The 22,001-nt window shown below is 39.8% G+C and overlaps 2 protein-coding genes across 3 annotated transcripts in view; both read left to right on the plus strand.

Moving 5' to 3' along the window:
- The window catches only part of bmpr2b (bone morphogenetic protein receptor, type II b (serine/threonine kinase)), a 75,402-nt gene extending 58,460 nt beyond the window's left edge, over positions 1-16,942 (plus strand). Inside the window, exons 4-13 of one of the 2 annotated variants that reach the window (XM_016568961.1) lie at positions 204-314; positions 418-509; positions 656-886; positions 5,487-5,601; positions 8,216-8,376; positions 8,559-8,706; positions 9,972-10,108; positions 10,406-10,578; positions 11,301-12,616; positions 13,726-16,942. In XM_016568961.1, coding sequence (XP_016424447.1) covers positions 204-314; positions 418-509; positions 656-886; positions 5,487-5,601; positions 8,216-8,376; positions 8,559-8,706; positions 9,972-10,108; positions 10,406-10,578; positions 11,301-12,616; positions 13,726-14,018 — 2,777 coding nt within the window. In that variant the 3' untranslated portion in view covers positions 14,019-16,942. The remainder of the gene's footprint in view (positions 1-203; positions 315-417; positions 510-655; positions 887-5,486; positions 5,602-8,215; positions 8,377-8,558; positions 8,707-9,971; positions 10,109-10,405; positions 10,579-11,300; positions 12,617-13,725) is intronic. The other variant, XM_016568962.1, reaches the window with a different exon arrangement.
- A 743-nt stretch (positions 16,943-17,685) lies between these two features.
- LOC107752888 (protein FAM117B-like) overlaps positions 17,686-22,001 on the plus strand; it is a 45,141-nt gene continuing 40,825 nt past the window's right edge. The window contains exon 1 of the mRNA XM_016568963.1: positions 17,686-18,558. Within this exon, the coding sequence (XP_016424449.1) occupies positions 17,874-18,558 (685 nt within the window). The 5' untranslated portion in view covers positions 17,686-17,873. The remainder of the gene's footprint in view (positions 18,559-22,001) is intronic.

The raw sequence follows: 22,001 nt of genomic DNA on the forward strand, positions 1-22,001 counted from the left end.
ATTTCACACTTCTGCTTAATTCTTAATTATAAGTGTATTACTGTACGATAAATGATTTTGGTTTGTTATAAAAACATTTTTGTAGTAATTGATTTTTTTATTCATTTAACATGCAAATTCAAAGGCTAAAATGAGCTTAAATGCAATAAACGATTGAAGTTCTAACGTGCCGCTTTCTCCTTCTGTCTCCCCTCTTTCTCCAGAAGAGCAGCAACCTTTACACAGGGATGAGGCCATCTTCATTGCCCTCGCGTCTGTCTCTATTGTAGCGGTCTTGATTGTGGCGCTGTTCTTCGGCTATCGCATGATGATGGGTGAGATGCAGTACTCTGTGTACTGATTGGCTGTTTGCGAATAAAGGCCACGCCATGTTGTTACAGTGTTGTGTGCATACTGTGTGTGTGTGTGTTGTTACAGGCGAGTGTAAACCGGGTCTGCACAACATGGACATGATAGAGGCCGCACCGTCAGAACCATCTCTGGATTTAGACAGTTTAAAGCTCCTGGAAGTGAGTTCAGCTCTTCTAGCTGCCACCAAATATGTGCACATTATCATTTTTTGATTTTGAATTGTATTGTAATGAACTCGAACCATCTGTATTTGTTTATCATGTAACATCTGCTACAATTGACTCCTGAATATGTTTTCATGCAGTTGATTGGTCGAGGACGCTATGGTTCTGTCTACAAAGGATCACTGGATGAACGCCCAGTTGCCGTAAAAGTTTTTACCTACACCAACCGGCAGAACTTCGTGAATGAGCGCTCCATCTACCGAGTCCCTCTTCTGGAGCATGAGAACGTTGCTCGTTTTATCGTTGGCGATGAGCGTCTCACGACAGATGGGCGGATGGAGTACCTGCTGGTTATGGAGTACTACCCTCATGTAAGTATTGATCTGGTACAAGCCCTCCTTTCTCTCATCCTTAAAGTTGTATGTGACACGGCTCTGGTGCCTGACTGCCCTGCTTGGTGTAGTTTTCCACATTTTACCTTCATCTGTCCTTTATTCCTCATCTCTTTGTTTTATTGGCCTCTCCTGACTATTTCTGTCAAAGTCGGGAGTGGAATCGAATGTCCTGACGCTATCTGGTCAGATATTTTTATCCATGATTCAGATGCATTTCCAGCAGGCAGCATGAGAAGGGTAACTTGGATGTCAGCTTTGTGTTTTAGCTGTGCCTGTTCATCTTTCTGTCTCTCTCTCTGACTGGCTCCTATTGTTTTCATTCACTTATTCTGTATTCATCTGCCAACTGTAGTCAGATAAAGTGTTTTTCTGTCCATTTTAAATGCAGAGATAAATTCACTAAACAGCTGAGCCACTTTTGTGAGAAGTGTTTCAGCACAAATTTTTCTGTTGTTTTAACTAACCACCTGCAATCCAGTGCAGCACTAAATGTGCTGAAATAATGTGCTGCAGGGATGACGTATTTTTGGAAGTTAGCATCCCACGACAAAACCCAATAGGATTTTTCCATTGGATTTTGGATTATTGCAGAAAATAAGCTCTGTGACAAACAAAAGTTTATAATATTTACACGTTCATTGTGATGATCTATGAAGCCTAAATACAATTGCAAAATACAAATACAATACAAAGTAAAAAGCTTTAAAAAAAGTTTAGGCTTAAAGAAGCGTAAAAGTGTCTTGAAGAAAATAACGAGTGAGATATTACTAATGTATTTTGTATCATACAATAAAACATGAAAATATTTTGAGCTTATTAAGCTTGACCTATTGAGTGTTAACTACACTGCCCTACAAAGGCAAAAGACATTAACTCCCTAGAGTGTGAAACTGAGAAAAATGACTTTAAAGTTTTTTACTTGTTCAGCCAAATTAATTACAGGTAGGATACTGGAAATTTAACAATTAGATGTTTTAGTAATGAAAATTATCTACATTAATAAATTGTGAGCTCAAACTTGATTTTTACCCCTATTTTGAAGTTAATGTACTCTGCCTTTGCATTGTCTGCAAAACGTGAGAAGTCACACCAAGGCAAAAGGCAGTAACTTCCACATTATCAATATTTGGTTGCTGATCACCATTTACAAAATCGTTATAGTAACACCTGTATAAAATCTAGTGATCATGGGCTATCTCATATAGGCTATTGCATATAGTAATGTGACTGTATTAATTATTATATATTTATATTTATATTATATATTATTAATTTTGACCGTAACAAGCAGACTAAAAGTTAAACATGTGAGTGGATACCAATTTATTTGCTATGCTCATTAACGTAAAAGAATGCTAGACATAGCATAATTAATGCGGCAGACTTTAATGGACAGTAAAAAAAAAAAGGCAGAACACCATATAACTCCAATCCGGCACTGTAACTTCATTTTGACGCGCAGTTAAACAAAGGCAGAACGTCGTAACTCAATTTGAGCGTTCCAAACAAAGTGAAAGAGCCGTAACTGGTGTTATACAGTGTTCTGCCTTGGTTTCTCCGGGGCTTTTCGAAGTTACGGTTAAGATGACCCATTATTTTCTCAGAAGAAAACAACGAAATTGACTCAAGATACTTATGCACATGATAAAGGATGTCTTGAATGTCCCAAAAGTATCAATAACTCATTTTCGGCAAAAATCTAAGTTACGGTCTTTTGCCTTTGCACGGCAGTACAGACCTGTAAACATAAAAAAAGAAAGAAAGAAAAAGAAAACATTGACTTCAGGACGATGGAACCGGAAGTTCAAAAATGCTAACTTGGTTTTGGGTTTTAGGACTCATTCCTGCAGCACTTTACAGTATTTAAATGTATGTCATTGTCACTTTTTTTTGTATTTAAATGAAGTCATTGTCACTTTTTTTTTTTTAAACACAAACATGCCTCCTTTCTTTGTAAAGTAGGCTTTTTATACATCGATTCTTCTTCAGAAAACTTCCTGGCATAATTAACACTGCTTTAAAATAACATGGGAAAAGGTGGTAAACTGAATTTTAGATGTTTGTGTACGTTTTTATTGATCACAGCAGCAGTTACTCATCAATATTCATCAAATGAGTGTTATAACCGCGCATATATATGCAGTTGAGTGCACTTTCAGCTTTTTAAACAGTCAATATGGGTGTCTGGATTGCTTTGGTGAAGCGATGCGTTACGTTCCCAGTAAAGTACGTCAGATTGCAGTAGTCTGTTGCATCCTTGACAACCTTGCACTCAGAACCAGCCTGCAAGCTGGGAAATTACGAAGTGCAAATTTCATTTAGAACAAAAGCATTTTTGTGCCGTTATCTGTCTTATTTCGGCATGTTTATGCCATTATCTAATTTGCGGAATTCCTTTAATCAGGTGCTAAAACAATGCAAACACCACATACAGATAAACAGACCTATCTATGGGCACAGTTCATTCTTAGTCATTCCCTCCTCAGCTTTCAGAACTCACGCAAAACATACGATAACAATAGCCCAGGGTTCTTTGCGACATATTTTCCTGTACATTCCTGTTTGACATGTTATCACTCGCAAGTTTGTCTGTTAGTGTGCCTGTTCTACCCGCCTGGGCCTTTTGAATGGCAGTGAGGAATGTGACACACCTTTATTGTGTCTGGCTGCAGACAGGCAGCACTCTGTTGAGACATCGCTGTATTTGCTCTTGCCCTCTTTCACTTCTTGTCACGGTGCGTGTGGGGAGATGAAGCGAGGACTCAATTGCAGGAGAAATGGTTATTTATTTTAATAATAAAAATGAAACAAAAACAAACTCAAACCACCCCGAGGGGGAAGAACAGACAGGCAGGCCTAAAGCTGCACCACATGCAGACACAAAACACACACAATGAGAAATGACGGATCAGCACAGGATGACAGACACAAGGAGAATAAATAGGGACCAAACGAGGAGGCTAACGAGGGAGACACAGGTGGAGCAACTTAAACTATAACGAGGTAACAAGATGGGAGGGGCAAGACAATAGACAGGAGAGAGCACATGGCAACAGACAAACACAGCACAAGCCATGTGCTCACAAAACACAGTCATCTGGTGGCCCTCCTGGGCACACCCGCTGAAGACTGTGACAGAACCCCCTCCCTTAAGGAGCGGATTCCAGACGCTCCACCAAGAGAAATCCCAGAGGGAGGCAGAACGGAGGTGGATCAGGGGGAGGGATGGTGGGCCAGGTAAAATAAAAATAGCTAATTTTACTTATATTATAACCATATAACTAAACTAAGGTTTACAGTATGATAAGTGTTTAGTTATATTCTAACAGTACTATATATATTTTTTAAATGTTTGTTGTTGATTTTAGTTATGTTGTAACCATATTATAATACTACCTTATATTTTTATATATTTTAAGTATTTGTTGTTGATTTTAATTATGTTGTAACCATATCATAATATTATCTTACGTGTTAATGTATATTTGTATTATTTTTTGTAAATATTTTTATTTTATGTATTTATTTGTTGTTGTTGTTGTTGATTTGCATTGTAAGCATATTTCAACAGAATTTACATTTTAAATATTTGTTTTCTGTAGGGCAACTGCATGTCATGCTCTATATTAATTTAGAATTTAGAATTGCAACAGTGCCATGCCATATTCTTTATTCAGGCTGTATGGACTAATTTGATTGTCCATTGCATTCATGCACTCAACAGACACATCTGTGATTAGTTACAATGCTCAACCAAATGCAAAATAATGTTGCAAATAAAATATTTCAGTGCAACATGAGTAGACCTAAATGAAAATATGTAATCGTCACTTCATTCACAATTGCTGCATCAGCCACAGTAGTTTTTATTTTCAGTCCTGTGTCGCATTATTTCAAGAGCTTGTCATCAGAACAGTGACCTGAGTGAGATTACAATTCTAAGTTAAACGCAGCATGCCACAGTGACAGTTAACTAATAAGCAACTATTTGCCCCACCTTTTGAATTGGCTTACAGTATGACAGTTATTGATATATCTACAACACACATAATTACATCTGCCTCTCTACAGCACCTCATGTACTGTATGTACAAAAGCTTCCTGTCGAAATAAATTAAATATAATTTACAGTGTTATTTCTGTAGTTTAGTTAGGGGAAAAAAAATCTCCGTTATGTACAGTACTATGCTGTTTGTTGATGCTGGTAGTTTTAATTGCGTTGCCTAAAAAAACCCCAGAGGCAGTAATTAGTTGCTGGCGGCTTACATTACAACTTTGTTGAAGCCCCAATTCATTATTCAAGAGCTTCATAAGCTGCATATCTGCTCTGCAGAGATTTGAAATGCTGATGTAAAAGCAATGATGAGTTGTGTGGAAAAAAAATCAGCATTGATGTAGATAGATTGTTGTTGTAGAGCAGTGTTAAAAGCACAGTTCTTATTTTCTGCAACAAGGATGTTACTGCTACTGCAATAAATAACACGTCCATGTTCTTTTATGTCCCTTTTAGTGGTGTCTTTGAGCAGATACAGGTTATGTGTGTGTGCTAGTTTAACTGTACTGGGTCTGTTTGTAGGGCTCTCTGTCTCGGTACCTGAGTCTGCACACGTTGGACTGGGTGAGCTGCTGTCGTCTGGCACATTCGCTCACGAGAGGACTGGCCTACCTGCACACCGAGCTGCTGAGAGGAGGTGAGGGTCACCTCTACATCTGTGCACACATCCTTCACTCTAGCTCTTACTTCATTTCTCACCTCCTTGAGGAATATTTGGCTGCCCATTCGAAGGAATGAAGCCTTGTTGCTATAAACCGAAGTCGTTCATTTGTAAGTCGCTTTTGATAAATGCATCTGCTAGTGCTAAGTGAATAAATGTAAACGTTTTTAACTTTCTATTCATCAAGAATGCTGAAAAAATGGTTTACACAAAAATATTAATCAGCACAACTGTTTTGAATAATAATAATAGATGTTTCTTGAGCATCAGATCAGCATAAGATAATAATTTCTGAAGGATCATGTGACACTGAAGACTGGAGTAATGATGCTGAAAATTCAGCTTTGCATCGCATGAATGAATTACATTTTAAAGTATATTAAAATGGAAAACAGTTATTTTAAATAGTAATAATATTTAACAATATTACAATTGTATTGTATTTTTGATCAAATAAACGCAGCCTTGGTGTGCATAAGAGACTTCTTTCAAAAACAAAAAAATCTTGCCCCAAACTTTTGAACAGAATTGTATTTACTCAAGATATCAGTCTATGAATATTGCAATTCAGTTTGTTTCTGCTAGTGGTGGCTGATTCACCACAGTTGTAATGGGCGTATAAATTATTAAAGTCTCATGGGAGAAATAAATCCTAACACAACCATTTTAAGTTTCGTAACAGCTTGCAGTATGAACATAAGTCATCTGACTGAAAAGATGATCATAGTTTAATTTCTATTCAGAATTCCGTTAAAAGCCGTTTGATGTCTGACTTCAAACCTTCAAATAAGAAGCAAGTACTTATCTTTCCATTTCGGTGTCAACAGACTTTACTTTGAGTTTGATTGGCATATAATTTAGCAGAAGTCTGGTGGGAGATATAAATCATAACAGACCCTGGAGGCGCAGATGTGCTCATAAGATATGACAAGCATTTTAATAAAGTCATGTAGAAGAAAAATAGAGGCTGAATGCAGTCTTGGGCAAGGTGAATGTTCTGGTTTTCTTTATGTGCTGCTTTTGAGTTTCTTCGACTTGTTTCTTCAATGAATGGTTCTTGAGCGCTGAAGACACCACACTCTCAGTGCTTTCAGCTGCCTTATGCCTCCATAGCTCAGCAGGAATGTGTGTCTAACCACATGGGTTAAAAAAAGCTGCCTGAAGCCACCCAAAGACCATCGGCTGAGCCAGTGGACTGCTCTGCTGTGTCACATAGAAGCTGCCTTCTCTAATCTGCACATCTGGGTCAGACAGAATGTTTTCTGTAAGATGAACAAGACACTATTCATTTTTTACGATGTGTCTTTGAACGGTGGCTTGCAGTTAAGAATGCTGTGCGCAAAGATGTTGGAGCTTCATTGCTGGAGCAATCATGTAAAAGCGTCTTACATTAAAAAAAATGTTTTGATTATGATGGACAGTTTGAAATATGCCTGTTTTCCGAGACGTTTTCCTTGGAAACAGGTTTTTAATTCAGCATGAAAACAAAATGCTAAGTGCTTTTTATTTTTTTGGTCTAATTGAGTCTTTTGCTCTCCCGTTGGTCCTTAAAGGGCCGGCATGCGGTGCAAAAGAGATAACACTCGGCTCATTTGTGCGTCGCGCTCCTCATGTTTCTCTGGGTGCTGCTGGAGCGTCGCCAGAGATCTGCAGACAGTCAAGTTCATTTCCAACTCAGCTGTGTCTGGCCCTGCCCTCATTACGAACTGATCTCAGAGCAGCCGTCCACCAGCTTCCTGCGCATGTCGTCATTACGAGCTGATCTCCGTACAGCCGTGGTTCATATTGCTCTGCCGCTGCCCTCATTACTGGCTGAACTTTAGAGCCAGACAGGCAGCATGCGGAGGATGGGGGAAGGACTCGGAGATGAGGGCATTCATCTTGAAACTATTACTCACTTCATGTGCTTCTCTCAGCGCCCTCTGCTGGCTGTGTTGTGCAAGTGGTTTGTAAAGACTCCTTAAAAACAATATGGTTGTATCTTTTGACCATGTGGAATCACTTAAAACATTTTTAACACATACTAGTTTATTTAATTTGTCCGTTAACAATGTATATACATGAAATACCATTCAAAAGTTTGGGGTCAGTAAAAAATCTTTCCGTCCCTAAACTGGCTGCATGTGGTTGATCAAAAATACAGTGAAAACGGTAATATTGTGAAATATTATTACAATTTAAAAGAACTGTTTTCTATTTAAATATATATTTCAAAATGTCATTTATTCCTGTGATGACAAAGCTGAATTTTCAGCATCATTACTCCAGTCTTCAGTGTCACATGATCTTTCAGAAATCGAATATGCTGATTTGGTGCTCAAGAAACATGTATTATTATTATCAGTGTTGAAAACTGTTTAATATTTTTGTGAAAACTGTGATACATTTTTTCAGGATTCTTTGATGAACAAAAGTATTTATTACTTAAAAAAAAAAGTCCAATACTTACACACTAGCGCATGAAGATGTGACATCTGTTGGGGTCAGATGATTGTTTTACTTTTATATCATTAGAGGTGATGATTCCATGAAGCAACTGTGTGAAACCACTATTCCTGAAAACTGTTTTACCATGAACTTTCCTTCACAGATTTGTATAAACCTGCCATTTCACACCGGGATCTAAACAGCCGTAATGTTCTGGTGAAGAACGATGGCACATGTGTGATCAGCGACTTTGGCCTGTCCATGAAACTGACGGGAAATCGCCTCGTACGGCCTGGTGAAGAGGAAAACGCCGCCATCAGTGAGGTCAGCCCATAAGCGCTTGCTTGACTGGAATATTGTAGCAACCTGAAGCTGCTGAAATGATTTTGTTAGGGTACATCACCCAGTTATGGTCATGTTGGTAGTTGGAGGTGTCCAGAATTGCGGATCCAGACTCACCATAAGAGCACATTTCCCCTCACACTGTACTGCTCTGCTGTCTATAGGTGGGCACAATCCGCTACATGGCGCCGGAAGTGCTGGAGGGAGCGGTGAACCTCAGGGACTGCGAGTCTGCTTTGAAACAGGTGGACATGTATGCCATTGGCCTCATCTACTGGGAGACCTTCATGAGATGCACTGACCTTTTTCCAGGTGAGAACCACGGCTCTGCACAGACAACAGCAAGGATGTAGATACACAGTTGGCTAAGCAGAACTGGCTTTAGCATATAACGTCAGCTAGTTTCAGTGGTGTTCAAATTGGCTTAATGTACACTGCAATATCATTTTCTTAATCACTATTGTTCTGTAAATAAGAATGTTTGAAAAACATACTAAGGCATTTTTAATGTCTTTTTAATATTTTATTTTTAAAAAATAAAATAAGAATATTTAAAAATGATACTGTTAAAAATAAAATATTTGTAGTGTTTTGTCTTGTTTTAAGCATACAGTAAATATAACAAATAATTATATGTATAACTGTATATCATTATTTATATATATACAATATATAAATAAAATAACAGTTTTCAATTTTAAAATATTTTAAAATGTAATTTATTCCTGTGATGGCAAAGCTGAATTTTATATGATCCTTCAGAAATCATTCTAATATGATGATTTTGTGTTCAAGAAGCATTTCTTATTATCATTCTTATTTTTAGTTAGAGAAAATACATTTTATTTATTTGTATTAGTTTAATAAATGACAGCTTCAAGTTGTCAATGCTGACAAGTTTCCATGGTATGAGCAGTAAAATCCATGGCTAGGTTTGCATTAGACAGTTTTAATGCACGACAAGGAGGCAAAAACCACCCAACACGAAGTGCCTCCACCCTTTTATTACATGAAAGGTGTAATATATATATAACCTTTTATAGCACAAAATGATTGCGCTCCCCACACAGAAACTTATGGATTATGCATACTAGTGGGAACATTGCTCAAAGCAGGAAGTCCGACATTTGAAGTCTTGATATTTTTCATTGAAAGAGGATTTTTTTTATTTATACAAAAGAAGTGCATTGATGATGGTAGCAGAGATACTTTGGGGTTTGGGATGAATTTAGTGATGAAACTTCTGTAAGAGAGTGTAACAGCTTTCTAAAATCCTCTCAGAGAAGTTGTTTCTTAGTTCATCCCTGTCAAAAAATATTGCCCATAGTAATAGACATAGACATCTTGTTAAGCATCCTGGCCCATCCCAGCCTTAGCCATTAGACATCACACCACCCCTTATGTCCGTAACCACTAGGCTACACCACTGGGTTGCAACAAAGACTCTGTTGTATACTGCTCATTATGTTCATGAAATATGAGTGTGCCTCATCTCATTGAGTATTTTTCAGTAAATTCTAGTGAGTGCAAGCATATGGAGGTCTCTACTGACTGACTTTCCTTTGTTTTTTTTGAAGGGGAGGCAGTGCCAGAATACCAGATGGCCTTCCAGGCAGAGGCAGGGAACCACCCCTCCTTTGAGGACATGCAGGTGCTGGTGTCCAGAGAGAAACAGAGACCCAAGTTCCCAGAAGCCTGGAAGGAGAACAGCCTGGTGACTGACTGATACAATCTCATTGTGTTCTTGTCACAGGAAGTGGTCAGATTATTGCTGCAAGATCAGCTGAAGCTCTTTCCCAGCTCTATATTCACTTCAGTTAATACACACAATATATGCCGGTCTTTTCAGTTCAGTGTGTTTACAGCAGAATCTCAAGTGATCTTGAGATTCAGACATGATGAAATCAAACATGATGAGCAAATAACAATGTAATGGCAACCAGCCACAAGCATAATGGCAGCAATTCTATCGTCTGTCTGTTTTTGACACATTCACTCTCCTCTCTCCCAGGCCGTGCGCTCTCTCAAGGAGACTATGGAGGATTGCTGGGATCAGGACGCAGAGGCTCGCCTGACAGCGCAGTGTGCAGAAGAGCGTATGGCGGAACTGCTGCTGATCTGGGAAAGAAACAAACCCGTCAGCCCCACTATCAATCCCATGAGCACAGCGCTGCAGAACGAAAGGTCTGACCACACCTCACACACTCTCACAGCTACTCCTGACCGTCTCGTGAATAAATCAGGGGGCCGTGTGCTTATTACACACGTAATTGTTCTTGACTGGGCTTATTGTAATTAGATTTTTTTGGCATGCTCTCGGCCTTTCCTAAATGATGCAAAGGAGCTGTGTAAGCAATTTATCATTGAACATTTGTCTGATGTCTTACATATTTCACTGAATTAGGTGTACTGAAACATAATATATTACTCACAGCAGAATCTTTAAGCTAATAAATGTAAAGTATTAAAAAAATGATAAAAGTGTATGTATTTTATAATTTTTTTATAAATATACATTATAATTCATAGATAATGTAGCTAGGCATAATAAGTGGGATCATTTACTGTCAGCCAGTCATTTTTACAAAATAATATAATAAATAACAATATACAAAATATTACAAAATAAGGGTAATTTATTCTTTAGGGTATATGTAAGGTATACAAATATAATATAACATTATAATAATGTTATTATATAAAATAATGTATACTTATTTAATTTGTTAATAGCCATGTAATAAGTGGGATAATGTACTGTCATCCAGCACATTTAACAACATAAACCCTCTCAGGGTCATTCTTGATAATGACCTGCACATTATCCTGTATTTACAGCACCTTTAATTAAATGGTCCATCTGTTCTCTGTTTTGACCCCTGTTCTCTCTCTCTCTGTTCTTGTAGGAATCTCACCCACAGTCGCAGGGCTCCCAAGATGGGCTCTTATCCAGATTACTCTTCATCCTCTTACATCGAGGATCATGAGGGCATGGTGAAGAACCTCCCAGGCGACGTCTCCACGTCTGGCACATCCTCTGTGGGTGGCCTGGGCGTGAGCGGCATCAGTGGTGGCGTGGCAGTGACGGGAGAGAAGAACAGAAACTCTATCAACTATGAGAGACAGCAGGCTCAGGCCCAAGCTCGGCTGCCCAGTCCAGAGACCAGCGGCACGAGTCTGTCCGCCACAACCACTACGACGGGCCTCACGCCCAGCACCATGATGACCACCATCTCTGAATCAGGCCACTCGGAGGAGGCCGGAGCCGGGGGAAGCGTACCAGTGTGCCTTCAGCTCACAGAAGAGGACCTGGAGACCACCAAACTGGACCCCAAGGAGGTGGACAAGAACCTGAAAGAAAGCTCTGATGAGAACCTGATGGAACATTCGCAGAAGCAGTTCAGCGCTCCTGACCCGCTCAGCTCGGGCAGCTCCAGCCTCTTGTTCCCGCTGATAAAACTCGCCGCAGAAGTGACTGGTGGATCAGGAACTGGCAGCCAGGCCGATTTTGGGGTGGGCGGCAGTGTAATGGGCGACACTCCTACAGCCATGTTCCCTCTTCCCAAACAGCAGAATCTCCCCAAGCGGCCCACCAGCTTGCCCCTCAACACCAAAAATTCTGGCAGGGAGTCCTCGTCATCACGGTTGAAGTTTGGCAAGCACAAGTCCAACCTGAAGCAAGTGGAGACGGGCGTAGCCAAGATGAACACTGTAGTGACAGTTGAGCCACACTTGGTCACTGTCACTAACAACGGACCCAGTGTCCGTAGCGGCGTTGGAGTGGTCGTTGTTAATGGATACGGTGGGGGCAGTGGCACCGGATCCTCTGATGCATTTGGTAACACAAACCCAGCCGGGCCACAGGGTGACGGTGGTGCCCCTCTGCTCCAGAGCCAGCTAAGTGGAGAAGACAGCCGTCTCAACATCAACATCAACTCCAGTCCCGACGAACACGAGCCCCTGTTGAGGAGAGAGCAGCCGGCAGCGTGCGATCACTCCGGCCGCACCAACTCCAATAACAACAACAGCAACATCCACACAACTGCCTCTGCCACGATTCATACCTTAGTTTCTGTAGATGCCCAGATGACATTAACCCACTCTCCAGGGGCACCAGACGGAAGGGATGATGGCGTTCCTCTGAGACAGCATAAGCCCAGGAGACCTGAGCGGCCAAACTCACTGGACCTGTCAGCAACTTCCCAGGATTCTTCTCTTCTGGGTAAGACCTGTTTTAGTTTAGACCTGAAGTCACTAGGTTTTGGAATGCCTTAAATGCCTCCTGCCTTGATAGCATTTGAAGGTATCCTAGGTGCTCTCCAACACAAATGCTGTTCCAAAATAGTGCTAGCAACAACAATTTCTTTTTCTGAAAGAGATTGCTTTTGTTCAGCAAGGATGCTTTAAATTGATCAAAAGTGACACTAACAGTCTTACTGATCCCAAACTTACAATGTGTTCATGTAATCCTGTTGTTCATTTAAATTAAAGCAGAACATGTTAATTTGAACGATCAGTGATATTGTGCAAGTTTACATTTTTATTTGCTGAATTATTGACATTCACCATGAATTATATGTAGTATAGATTATTTGAGCATTGATGAAATTTTATTTTAAGGAAAGCTGTATCACTGATCAACAACGTCCCCAGGAGCAGGGTGGAGGAGCCGGTGTGCGTGTCAGCCAGGCTGCAAACAATAACCACCCAAAAGAGGACGCCAGTCTGAGTTTTCCCATCTGAGCTCACTATATCCTGCTTTGCCCAGATAATCAGGAGCACACCTCCTCAAAAGCTAAACGTTTCGTAGAAAAAAGGATGAGTGGCTAGTCGTACTTTGTCTCCCGCTCTCCTGCTCTTTGTGGTGGAGTGTTTAGATGTTGAGAAGGAAGGAAATTCCACTGGATTGATAAGAATCCAGAAAACATTCGGCCTCAGTTGGCAGCGGCGATAAAGAGTAATGCTAACAGACAGATGTGAGTGCGATGATGCGTCTGTCGCTGTTAACTGAAACCACTGGAGTAGACGTTAAACAGGAAGGTGAAAAGACAAGAGTCACGCTGCCCACGTGTTTACATTCCGCATGCGGACTCGAGCGGAGACATGAACCACCAGAACCCGATGATTCAGACTCGAGCGCACACTGAGAGAGTTAGTGTGGGAAAGGTCAAGCACAAATTTGAGTGTGCTGAAATACTACTCTCTAGCGCTTTACTGGGCGGGATGTTTGGAGCAGCTCAGCTTCCCAATAGACATACTGCAACACACACAACTGTTTTTCATTGCATATCAAGGATGTTTGTTAAAATGTGACCTCCTTTTCTGTTTTAGATGAGGTCGTGTCACAAGAGGGAAAAGACGGATCGGCCGAGAAGATTAAGAAGCGTGTGAAGACACCTTATTCTTTGAAAAGGTGGCGTCCTTCTACATGGGTCGTCTCTACAGAAACGCTGGACGGAGAGGTGAATAACAACGGGCACAGCCAGAAGATGGGGACGGCAGCCACTGGAGGTGGTCACCCAAGTTCTGGCCAATCAAAATCCAGCATCGCTGTGTTCCTGGTCAGCGGTGGAACTGCAACCGCCACTCTAACCTCCGACCCGCCAGATATGACCTGCCTGTGAACTCGCATCTCCGCTTTTCCTCTGAGGACGAGCCCAGATCAGACTTTGAACACAGGAGGGGTTTGTCTATGCTATCGTGCTCCAAGAACTGATCCAGCTGATGACCGAAAAGAGAGTTTTTGGAAAGCAGACTCTTGAAGGGACGTAATTTGGCAAGCACTTAACTTTGTCGAACTTATCCAACTTGTTTTGAAGAAATCGCTTTAAACCGAACCCAGCTATGCAGCAACATTGGTATAAAATGCTTCCATTTGTTTTTTTTTTGTTTTGTTTTTTCAATCAAGTATGATTCTTGTATGGTTGTTCTTTCATTTGTTGCACTTTTTTTTGTAAGTAATCTTAATCACAGATCCTCCGACCATGTTAAAGACTGGTCTTAAAACTGAAAGACGTAAACGACAATGTGTTGATTTAACAATCATTGTAGATTGGGTGAAATTGAAATCATGTCCATCTAAAAAAGGCATCAAAGATAAAAAATAAAAAAAAAGCAGTGGTCTTTAAGACAGGGTTGACTGCATCTCTTAATACCTTTTAACCCACAATACATTCATATGTTTTATATTTGTTGTACGTATCGGTGTAGTCAGTTTTTTGTATCATATTTTGAAATGTGCAATAGACTTTAGCTTTGAGGTGCTCCATAAGACAATTTCATTTTGCCGCTTTTGTTTGTTTCTTGTCTTTAGTTTCTTATCTTGAAGCGCTGCTCTTAGCAGTGGCGATCCTGTGTCCATTCGGCTACCCTGACTGCTTTTGAGAAACATTGAAACTTCTTACAAATGACAATCCTACACCTTTTCACCAATCCCATCACTCATGAAACGGAAAGTAAACGGAAAATCTTGGGGTGTTTGCTTTAATTACTGGAAGTTCATAACAGACAACTTCTCACAAGCTTCAAGGAGGACAGTAGGTTTTTTCTGTTACACTACAAATCAGGCATCAACCTAGACTGTTTGCTGGAAATCATGCTCTCTGAAGACACTGAATAACCAAGTCCCTCTCTGCACATGCTCAGTGCAGTTTTACCTCTGTGAGAGTGTATGTAAATGTGTATGTGTGGGTTTGTTTCTGCTTTACGGTAACGGAGCTCTTCGGATCACAGCTGAAAAGGCATCAGTCAAACGAGACTTTTCACTTCCCATCTCTGCCAGGACAATGTACGTTTGCTCGGTGTGCTTCAGAAAGCCAACACACACGTACATACGACCTGAACAAAATATATACAGTATGTACAGACTGAAGCTCACAGCTACTTTAGTTCGGTTTTAGCCTCTGGTTAAGATAAGCTGTCATGATTAGTGTACATTAAGAAATCATGATTTTATCCATTTATCCGTTTCTGAAGTTATTTTTTTTTTCTCTTTATTTTTTTAAATGTTTAATTTATGTAGTATACGGGGCCATCTTCATTCTCTGGGTTTATTATTCTCATGAAATCGAATCGGTAAGTTGTTTATAATCATGTAAAATTATCTTATTTCAATGATACTTTCAATCAAATACATCAGAAATGCATGTAGTTTCACCCTTCTTTTGCAAGTCAATCATGTACATTTGACGAGGGATTGAGCCGTTTTTTGGTGCCACTAGAAATACAGTCGTAAAAGTACGGCATCCTCATTTTGAAATCATCTACGAGAGCAAATTATGTTTTTACCAGCCATAACATGGACCTCGTATTTTATCCTACAACTGCTGCCTTTTGTGGAAAACAAAGGACATGAGCCATTCAAATAATTACACAGTGATTAGGAAAATTCCCTCATATAGCGAGGCCCTGCTTCCCTAGAAATACCAGGAAAACCAAAGATGGCACATGTTTGATCAAAGAGCACTTACCGTGCTATATGCATTTTCCATAACGAGTGTGGGGATTAACCATTATTTGGCACAAGCCTGTATTATCTTTGGACTTTGTCCAGTGCAGAGCGGGGAACTTTCAAAAAGTCATCTGATATGTCCCTCCCATTGGATTTTTCTTTCGGAAAACAAGATGATACAGTGCAGTTTAGTTTCTCGTGCCCTCTTTTCTGAACCAATCAGTGCTTCAGTCTGACTTTTGTATATGTTTGTAATATAGGCTAACCTCTGTGGTGTAAATTATACAGTGCATTTGTATGCACATTTACAGACTCATCATCTGTTGCTTTGGGACCAAGAACAACGCTAAATCTGTTAGATTTATCTGAAGATAAACAGTAACGTTAGACTGTTTTCAGCTAGATATGTCAGAATGCTGGAGTCAAACAGAAGATTGTGAACTGAATGAGAAATAATAGCATAATAAAAGACAAAACAAACCTCCAGTGCTAATTTGAATAAAAAGAAAAAACGTTTGATTTAGACCAAAGCGTTGAAGCTAAAACATTAATGAAGCTGAGTCATTGGAAGTGTAGTTTGTTCAGGAGGACTGTCCCATCTGCTACATGTTAATAATGCAAGACGTTTACACCAGAGCCTTTGTCCAGTTTTACAGCACATTGTTGAATACCAAATCATTTATAGATACTACATGCCTTGTTTATTCTTGAAGCAGGCCTCGAGAAGTCAGACTTTTTTAAATTCAGTCAAGTTGCAGGAGTGTTTTAACTAAACCAAGTCATACTCTTGAGTTTAAAATGAGTCCGTTACCTGAATCCTACATCGATTGGAACTCACTCGCAAAACCAAACATGAAAATGACAAATGGCTAACAACGTGTCTCCTAAAACACAAACTTTGAGTATCAGCTGTATTTTGGGGTGCAAATGAGCGAATGAATGAAGGGTCTGTGTTGACAAGCTGCTTTTTTTCTTTTTCTTTTTGAGTTCATATTGAAGCTGAAGTCTTCATTTGGCCCCTGCCTAGATGGATGTTCAAAAAAAAAAAAAAAAAGGCACTGACGTTTTCTATTACAGCTTGTAAAGTGAGCACTTTGAGAAAAAACAAATGATAACTCATGCTTTTAGTCTATTCAGAAAATGTTTTAAAATGCCATTTAGAAAATAAAGCTTGCTGTACAGCCCGGCATTACTCAGTTGATTAAAGATTATATTAATGAAAACCTGTTTATGATGTTTACTTGTCATTTGTTTCCTCTTAGCTGGTAGAAAACGTACAATTTTTAGGATCGTTTATAAAGTTCTTGCACTGAACTTTAATTTTATTAAGTGGCCACATGAGGGTGGTAAAGGCAACCACAATATCATGACCAAAAGCATGTGGCCCCACACAACAGTTTCCATTCAGGTAACAGTGCAAATCATTCAGATAATAGTTTCACTTTGCCGTATGCACGCATGGATTGATCTTCTGTATTTAATTTGGTGTAAACACACACAAATACATAACATGGTATTAGTGAGCATATGAGATTTACTTCTCTTAAAGAAACTAACTTTGGGGAGGGGAAAGGAGTGATAATTTAAGCATATTTATTATACTTTTTACACAAATGTGACCACTGACCATGCTTAATGAGACAGAAAATACATTAACAAGAGAGTTTAATTATCACATAATTATCATCTTCTTTGCGAAACGGTTCTTCATAATAACATTGCGTGTATTATAAATCAACTTTACGGAATCAAATAATCCACTTCCTAGCCAATCATAAGTCGAGAGGGGTGAGCGAACAGCCTATCAGAGTGGAAGAGGCAGAGCTCTGGATCGAGTTCGCGGTGCGTGGCTCAGACTCTCTCAGTTTACTTGAGCTCGCGAAACGGTTCGGCTGCGCCAGCCCGAGAGCAGAAAACAGACTTTACATGGCGTGACAAGGGCACCAAAGAGCATTAACCACCTCAGACTGCCTTAAACGTACGTTCTAAGTGTTTATGTTGAGTTTTGTGTAATTTCCCGGCGAACAAAATGTCTCAAACGGTTCGCAAAAACGGATCTCCGACGTCTAACTGCAGCGGAGTGACCGCGGGAAACCCGAGCGGATCCCCGGGGATCAGCGCCGCTGGAGTGAGTTTACTGGCTCGCCTACTACCCATGAAAGCCACGGTTCCCTTCCAGCTGAAAACGCAGACACAGCACCCTCTACAGACACGGACAGTCCTCTCCACCGGTAACGGTAAATGCCACAGCAGCGGAACCCGCAGCCGGAGCCCCACGCGATCCCTTTCCTCCAGTGCCTCAAACGTTTCTGCAGCCACGCCCACTTCCTCTGCGACGTGCTCACAGCTCATCACAGCCACAGCTGTTTGCTCCGCTCCCTCCTCATCTTCTTCATCATCATCTTCATCCTCATCCAGAACTAGCCCCATTATCGCTGGGCACGCGTCAAACCCCAGAGCGTCCCACGCGCAGGTACCTGTGCCATCCTCGTCATCACCCTACACAGGTGTGCACCTGAGCCCCCAGTGCTTCTCCCCCTCTCAGCAGATCAGCTGCAGCTCGGACACTTCAGCCCTTACCTCTCATCTATCAGCCTCTCCGTCTTCACCCTCGTCGCTGTGGTCTTGCGGTCACAGGGCCAAACCCCTCCTGACCCCTGAACATGACAGACTGTCTCCAGAGAGGCTCAATCCCAGCTCACCTGTCTGCACAGGTAAATCTACAGTCTAAAGCAGTTGATTTTATAGGAGGCCAGACCTGATGGGCCTGATGTGTTTATTTGACATCACTGTTGTAACTTGTAAACACACATACAGTCCATGTGGTTTGTGGGTGTTACATCCGCTTTCTGGAGACTTTCTGAAAGTGTCGTAGTAGAACGGTTTACTAGGTTAATAACCTAATAATGTCACTGTCATATTGTGTAATTTAAGATGCAATAGATGCTCATGAGGCTCATTGCATTACAACTAATTGCATTAAAATATGTTTCATATCATATGATTTAGAACAGCGACCTGTTTCACTAGAACCCCCCTCCCCCCATATAGGCTGAAATATTTACAAATTCAGTACCGTAATTGTTACATTATTTTTATACATAAAAAAAAAAATCCAATTAAAAATCAAATTCAATCATTTTAATTCATTTCTCATAATTCCTTTTATGTTTATACATTCCTTTTTTTGTTTTTTAACCCATAAAATTAAATAAATTATATTTAATTAATCCTTCATATTTAATTAAATTTCTATGTATTACAGAAACTTCTAAAATCTAAAAATGTTATTAAATATTAATACAATTAAATATGGATTTTTTTAATAATTGTATTAAAATAATCTGTATTTTGATACATAAAAATTAAATTAAAAAATCATTTTATTCATCCTATATACCACAACTATACATACAAATTTTGTCTATTTCATATATAATATGTGTGTGTGTGTGTGTGTGTGTAGTTTATTCACATGTCTTATTTTTTATTATCTGTGTGTTGTTTTTTTCTCTGTGTACTGGAAGCTTCTGTCACCAGAACAAGTTCCTTGTTTGTGCAAACATACTTGGCAATAAAGCTCTTTCTGATTCTAAGGACCCCTTTGAAGTTTTCTAAGGCCCCCTAGTTGGCCCCAGGCCCCTGTTTGAGAACCCCTGAATTAGAATACATATTGGTTGCTGGAGGCACATGATAAATGGTCAACATAACACTTTATATTAACTTTAAGAGGCCATTAACAAACATTATGGGCACATGTATAGTCCAGTCAACTAAATAAGTTTCTTATGAGCTAAAGGTTCATTTGTTTTATAAAGCCGGTTAATGAAGGCAAAGCAGCCAGTACGTGTCCAGCATACATAGAAACTTCACAAAGCATCCCAGGATGCACCTCATGAAGCTGGCAGAATCCAGGTAAATGGCTTTATTAAATAAGCTAAAATGCAAAAGAGTTTTGGTTTTATTTCATTCCCATGTATTTGTCTTTCTATATTTCACAATTTTTATGACTATATAGTATTCAAAACTGTGGATGAAGTAATAATGGATGGGTGTCTGCAAATGTTTGACTATTTGCTACCTATACTTGAAGCTTCATGATGTATCAGACTGTTTGAATTCTCACTGATGTACTGTATAACTAACTAGTGATATGTTAAGCATTATATCAGGTAACAGGAATCTTTGGTGTTTGCTACAGAGTATAATGTCTCATTCATAAAATAGCTTGTGGGGAGCCATGCTGAGAGAGGGCCGGTCTGGCCGCTGTTGTTTGAGGTGCCGCTTCAGAGGCTTTTCTCTATTGCTGAGTCTGACTGGTAAGAATGCAGATGTTTGGTGGCCAGTCGCTGGTTTGGCCCTTTGACTCTCAAAAGATTTTATCAGTTTGCCAGCAAGTGTTGCACACTGCGTTTCGGTTACTGTAATTATTTGAACTGGCATTGTGACCGGTACCACATGTTTTCAGAAAATGCAATTTCCGCACAAAGGAGGTTTAAGGGAACACATTTACACATTTTTTCCACTTTTTACTTGCATAGATTCAGTCAGTCAGGCCCAGAATCTGCTGCATTTTTAGGGCGCGCTCACAAATCGCGTCTGACACACAAGGATTTTTTTGACGGCAGCCCTATATATTTTAAAGTAATTGCTGGTTGAAATGTAAGCAGCCACTGATCGTGAGGTTATCTGCCCCAAAAAAAAGCCATGCCTCCCCTTTTCACTGTGTCCTACTGAAAACACTCCGTTCTGGTATGTCCAGTCATTTTCCAGATCCCCAGACTTGCCTAAGATCCCATGAACATCGAAACACACGAAAGGGACAGAAAAGAGATGGAGGAAATTGGGAAAAAATAATCTGAGATATCTTGTCTAGCCATGTGCAAAACTAGTAACTAGTCAAGTTTGATTGAACAACTTGTCAAATTAATCAGACTTAGATAAGCTTCTGGTTCACCTGACCTGACCTGATCAGATGCGTTTTAGGGAATGTTCACTTAGGACAAGGGATATTCTGTAATTCTGTAATTAAACCAGTAATACGATCATGATTTTCATGTAATGGCAAAAAACGTTAAATGGCTGATATAAAAATTCCATATAATTTTGTCTAAATAAATCAAAAGTGAAACAAAAATCAGTTGTTTAGATGCTGTATGTGATTTTAGGCATTACAACATTATAATGTACAGTATGAAAAATGGATAGTCATGAAATTCGCCAAATATTACATTTAACAGTGTTAATAAATTCTTATTCGTAAATAATGTTTTTAAAGAGTAACTTTACCCAAAAATGAAAAATCTGTCATAATTTACTCACCTTCATGCTGTTTCAAACACATGAGAAAAATTAAGACTTTTGTTCATCTTTGAAACACAAATGAAAATATATTTAGTTAAACCTGAGAGATTTCTGTCCCTCCATTGAAAGTCCATTCCACCAAAACTTGGATGCTTCAAAAAGTTTATATAGACGTTGTAAAAGACCTTGGCACACTGAACACGACTCTTTAGGGTGCTTTCACACCTGACCCGTTGTTTCGGAACCTGGCGCGTTTCCCCCCTAATGCTGGGTACACACTAAGGCTGGCCGCACACTAGAGGATTTTAAGGCTGATTTTCAGCCCGATTTGCACCCCCGAAAAAGATTTTTAAAATGTGAGAGACCACAAACATGAGGACAAAAAATCCTAGATTTAACCGTTTTGCTCCTATAATGTGTGGTGTGCCGTGATGTTCCCCCCGCACATCAGGATTTCTGATCTTAAATATTCAACATGTTTAATATTTACGATTCGGCGCCTCCGACGTTCTTCCGAGCAGATTTAGTAGCTCTTAACACACCTCACACCAGGGGCGATTCTAGGATTTTCATTTTAGGGGGGCTCAGCCCCCAGTGAGGGTATATATATATATGAAAATGGCACGTTTTATAAAGTATATGCATTCATTTGTGCTTCATTTTCACTGGAGGAAACTGGTGTGGTGAGGGTGAACGCAGCGAAAACCTAGGCTACAGGTAGATGGGGAACCGATTGCTCCCTCATGATATTTTGTAAACTGTATTTATGACAAAGAACAGATGCAGATATTATAACAATCTATCGATAAACACACACCTTGCCCCCCTAAAAATGGCCTAGCGACGCCCATGC

This window comes from Sinocyclocheilus rhinocerous, unplaced genomic scaffold (genome assembly GCF_001515625.1).
Source record: "Sinocyclocheilus rhinocerous isolate Xijiao unplaced genomic scaffold, SAMN03320098_v1.1 scaffold1252, whole genome shotgun sequence".
NCBI lineage: Eukaryota > Metazoa > Chordata > Actinopteri > Cypriniformes > Cyprinidae > Sinocyclocheilus > Sinocyclocheilus rhinocerous.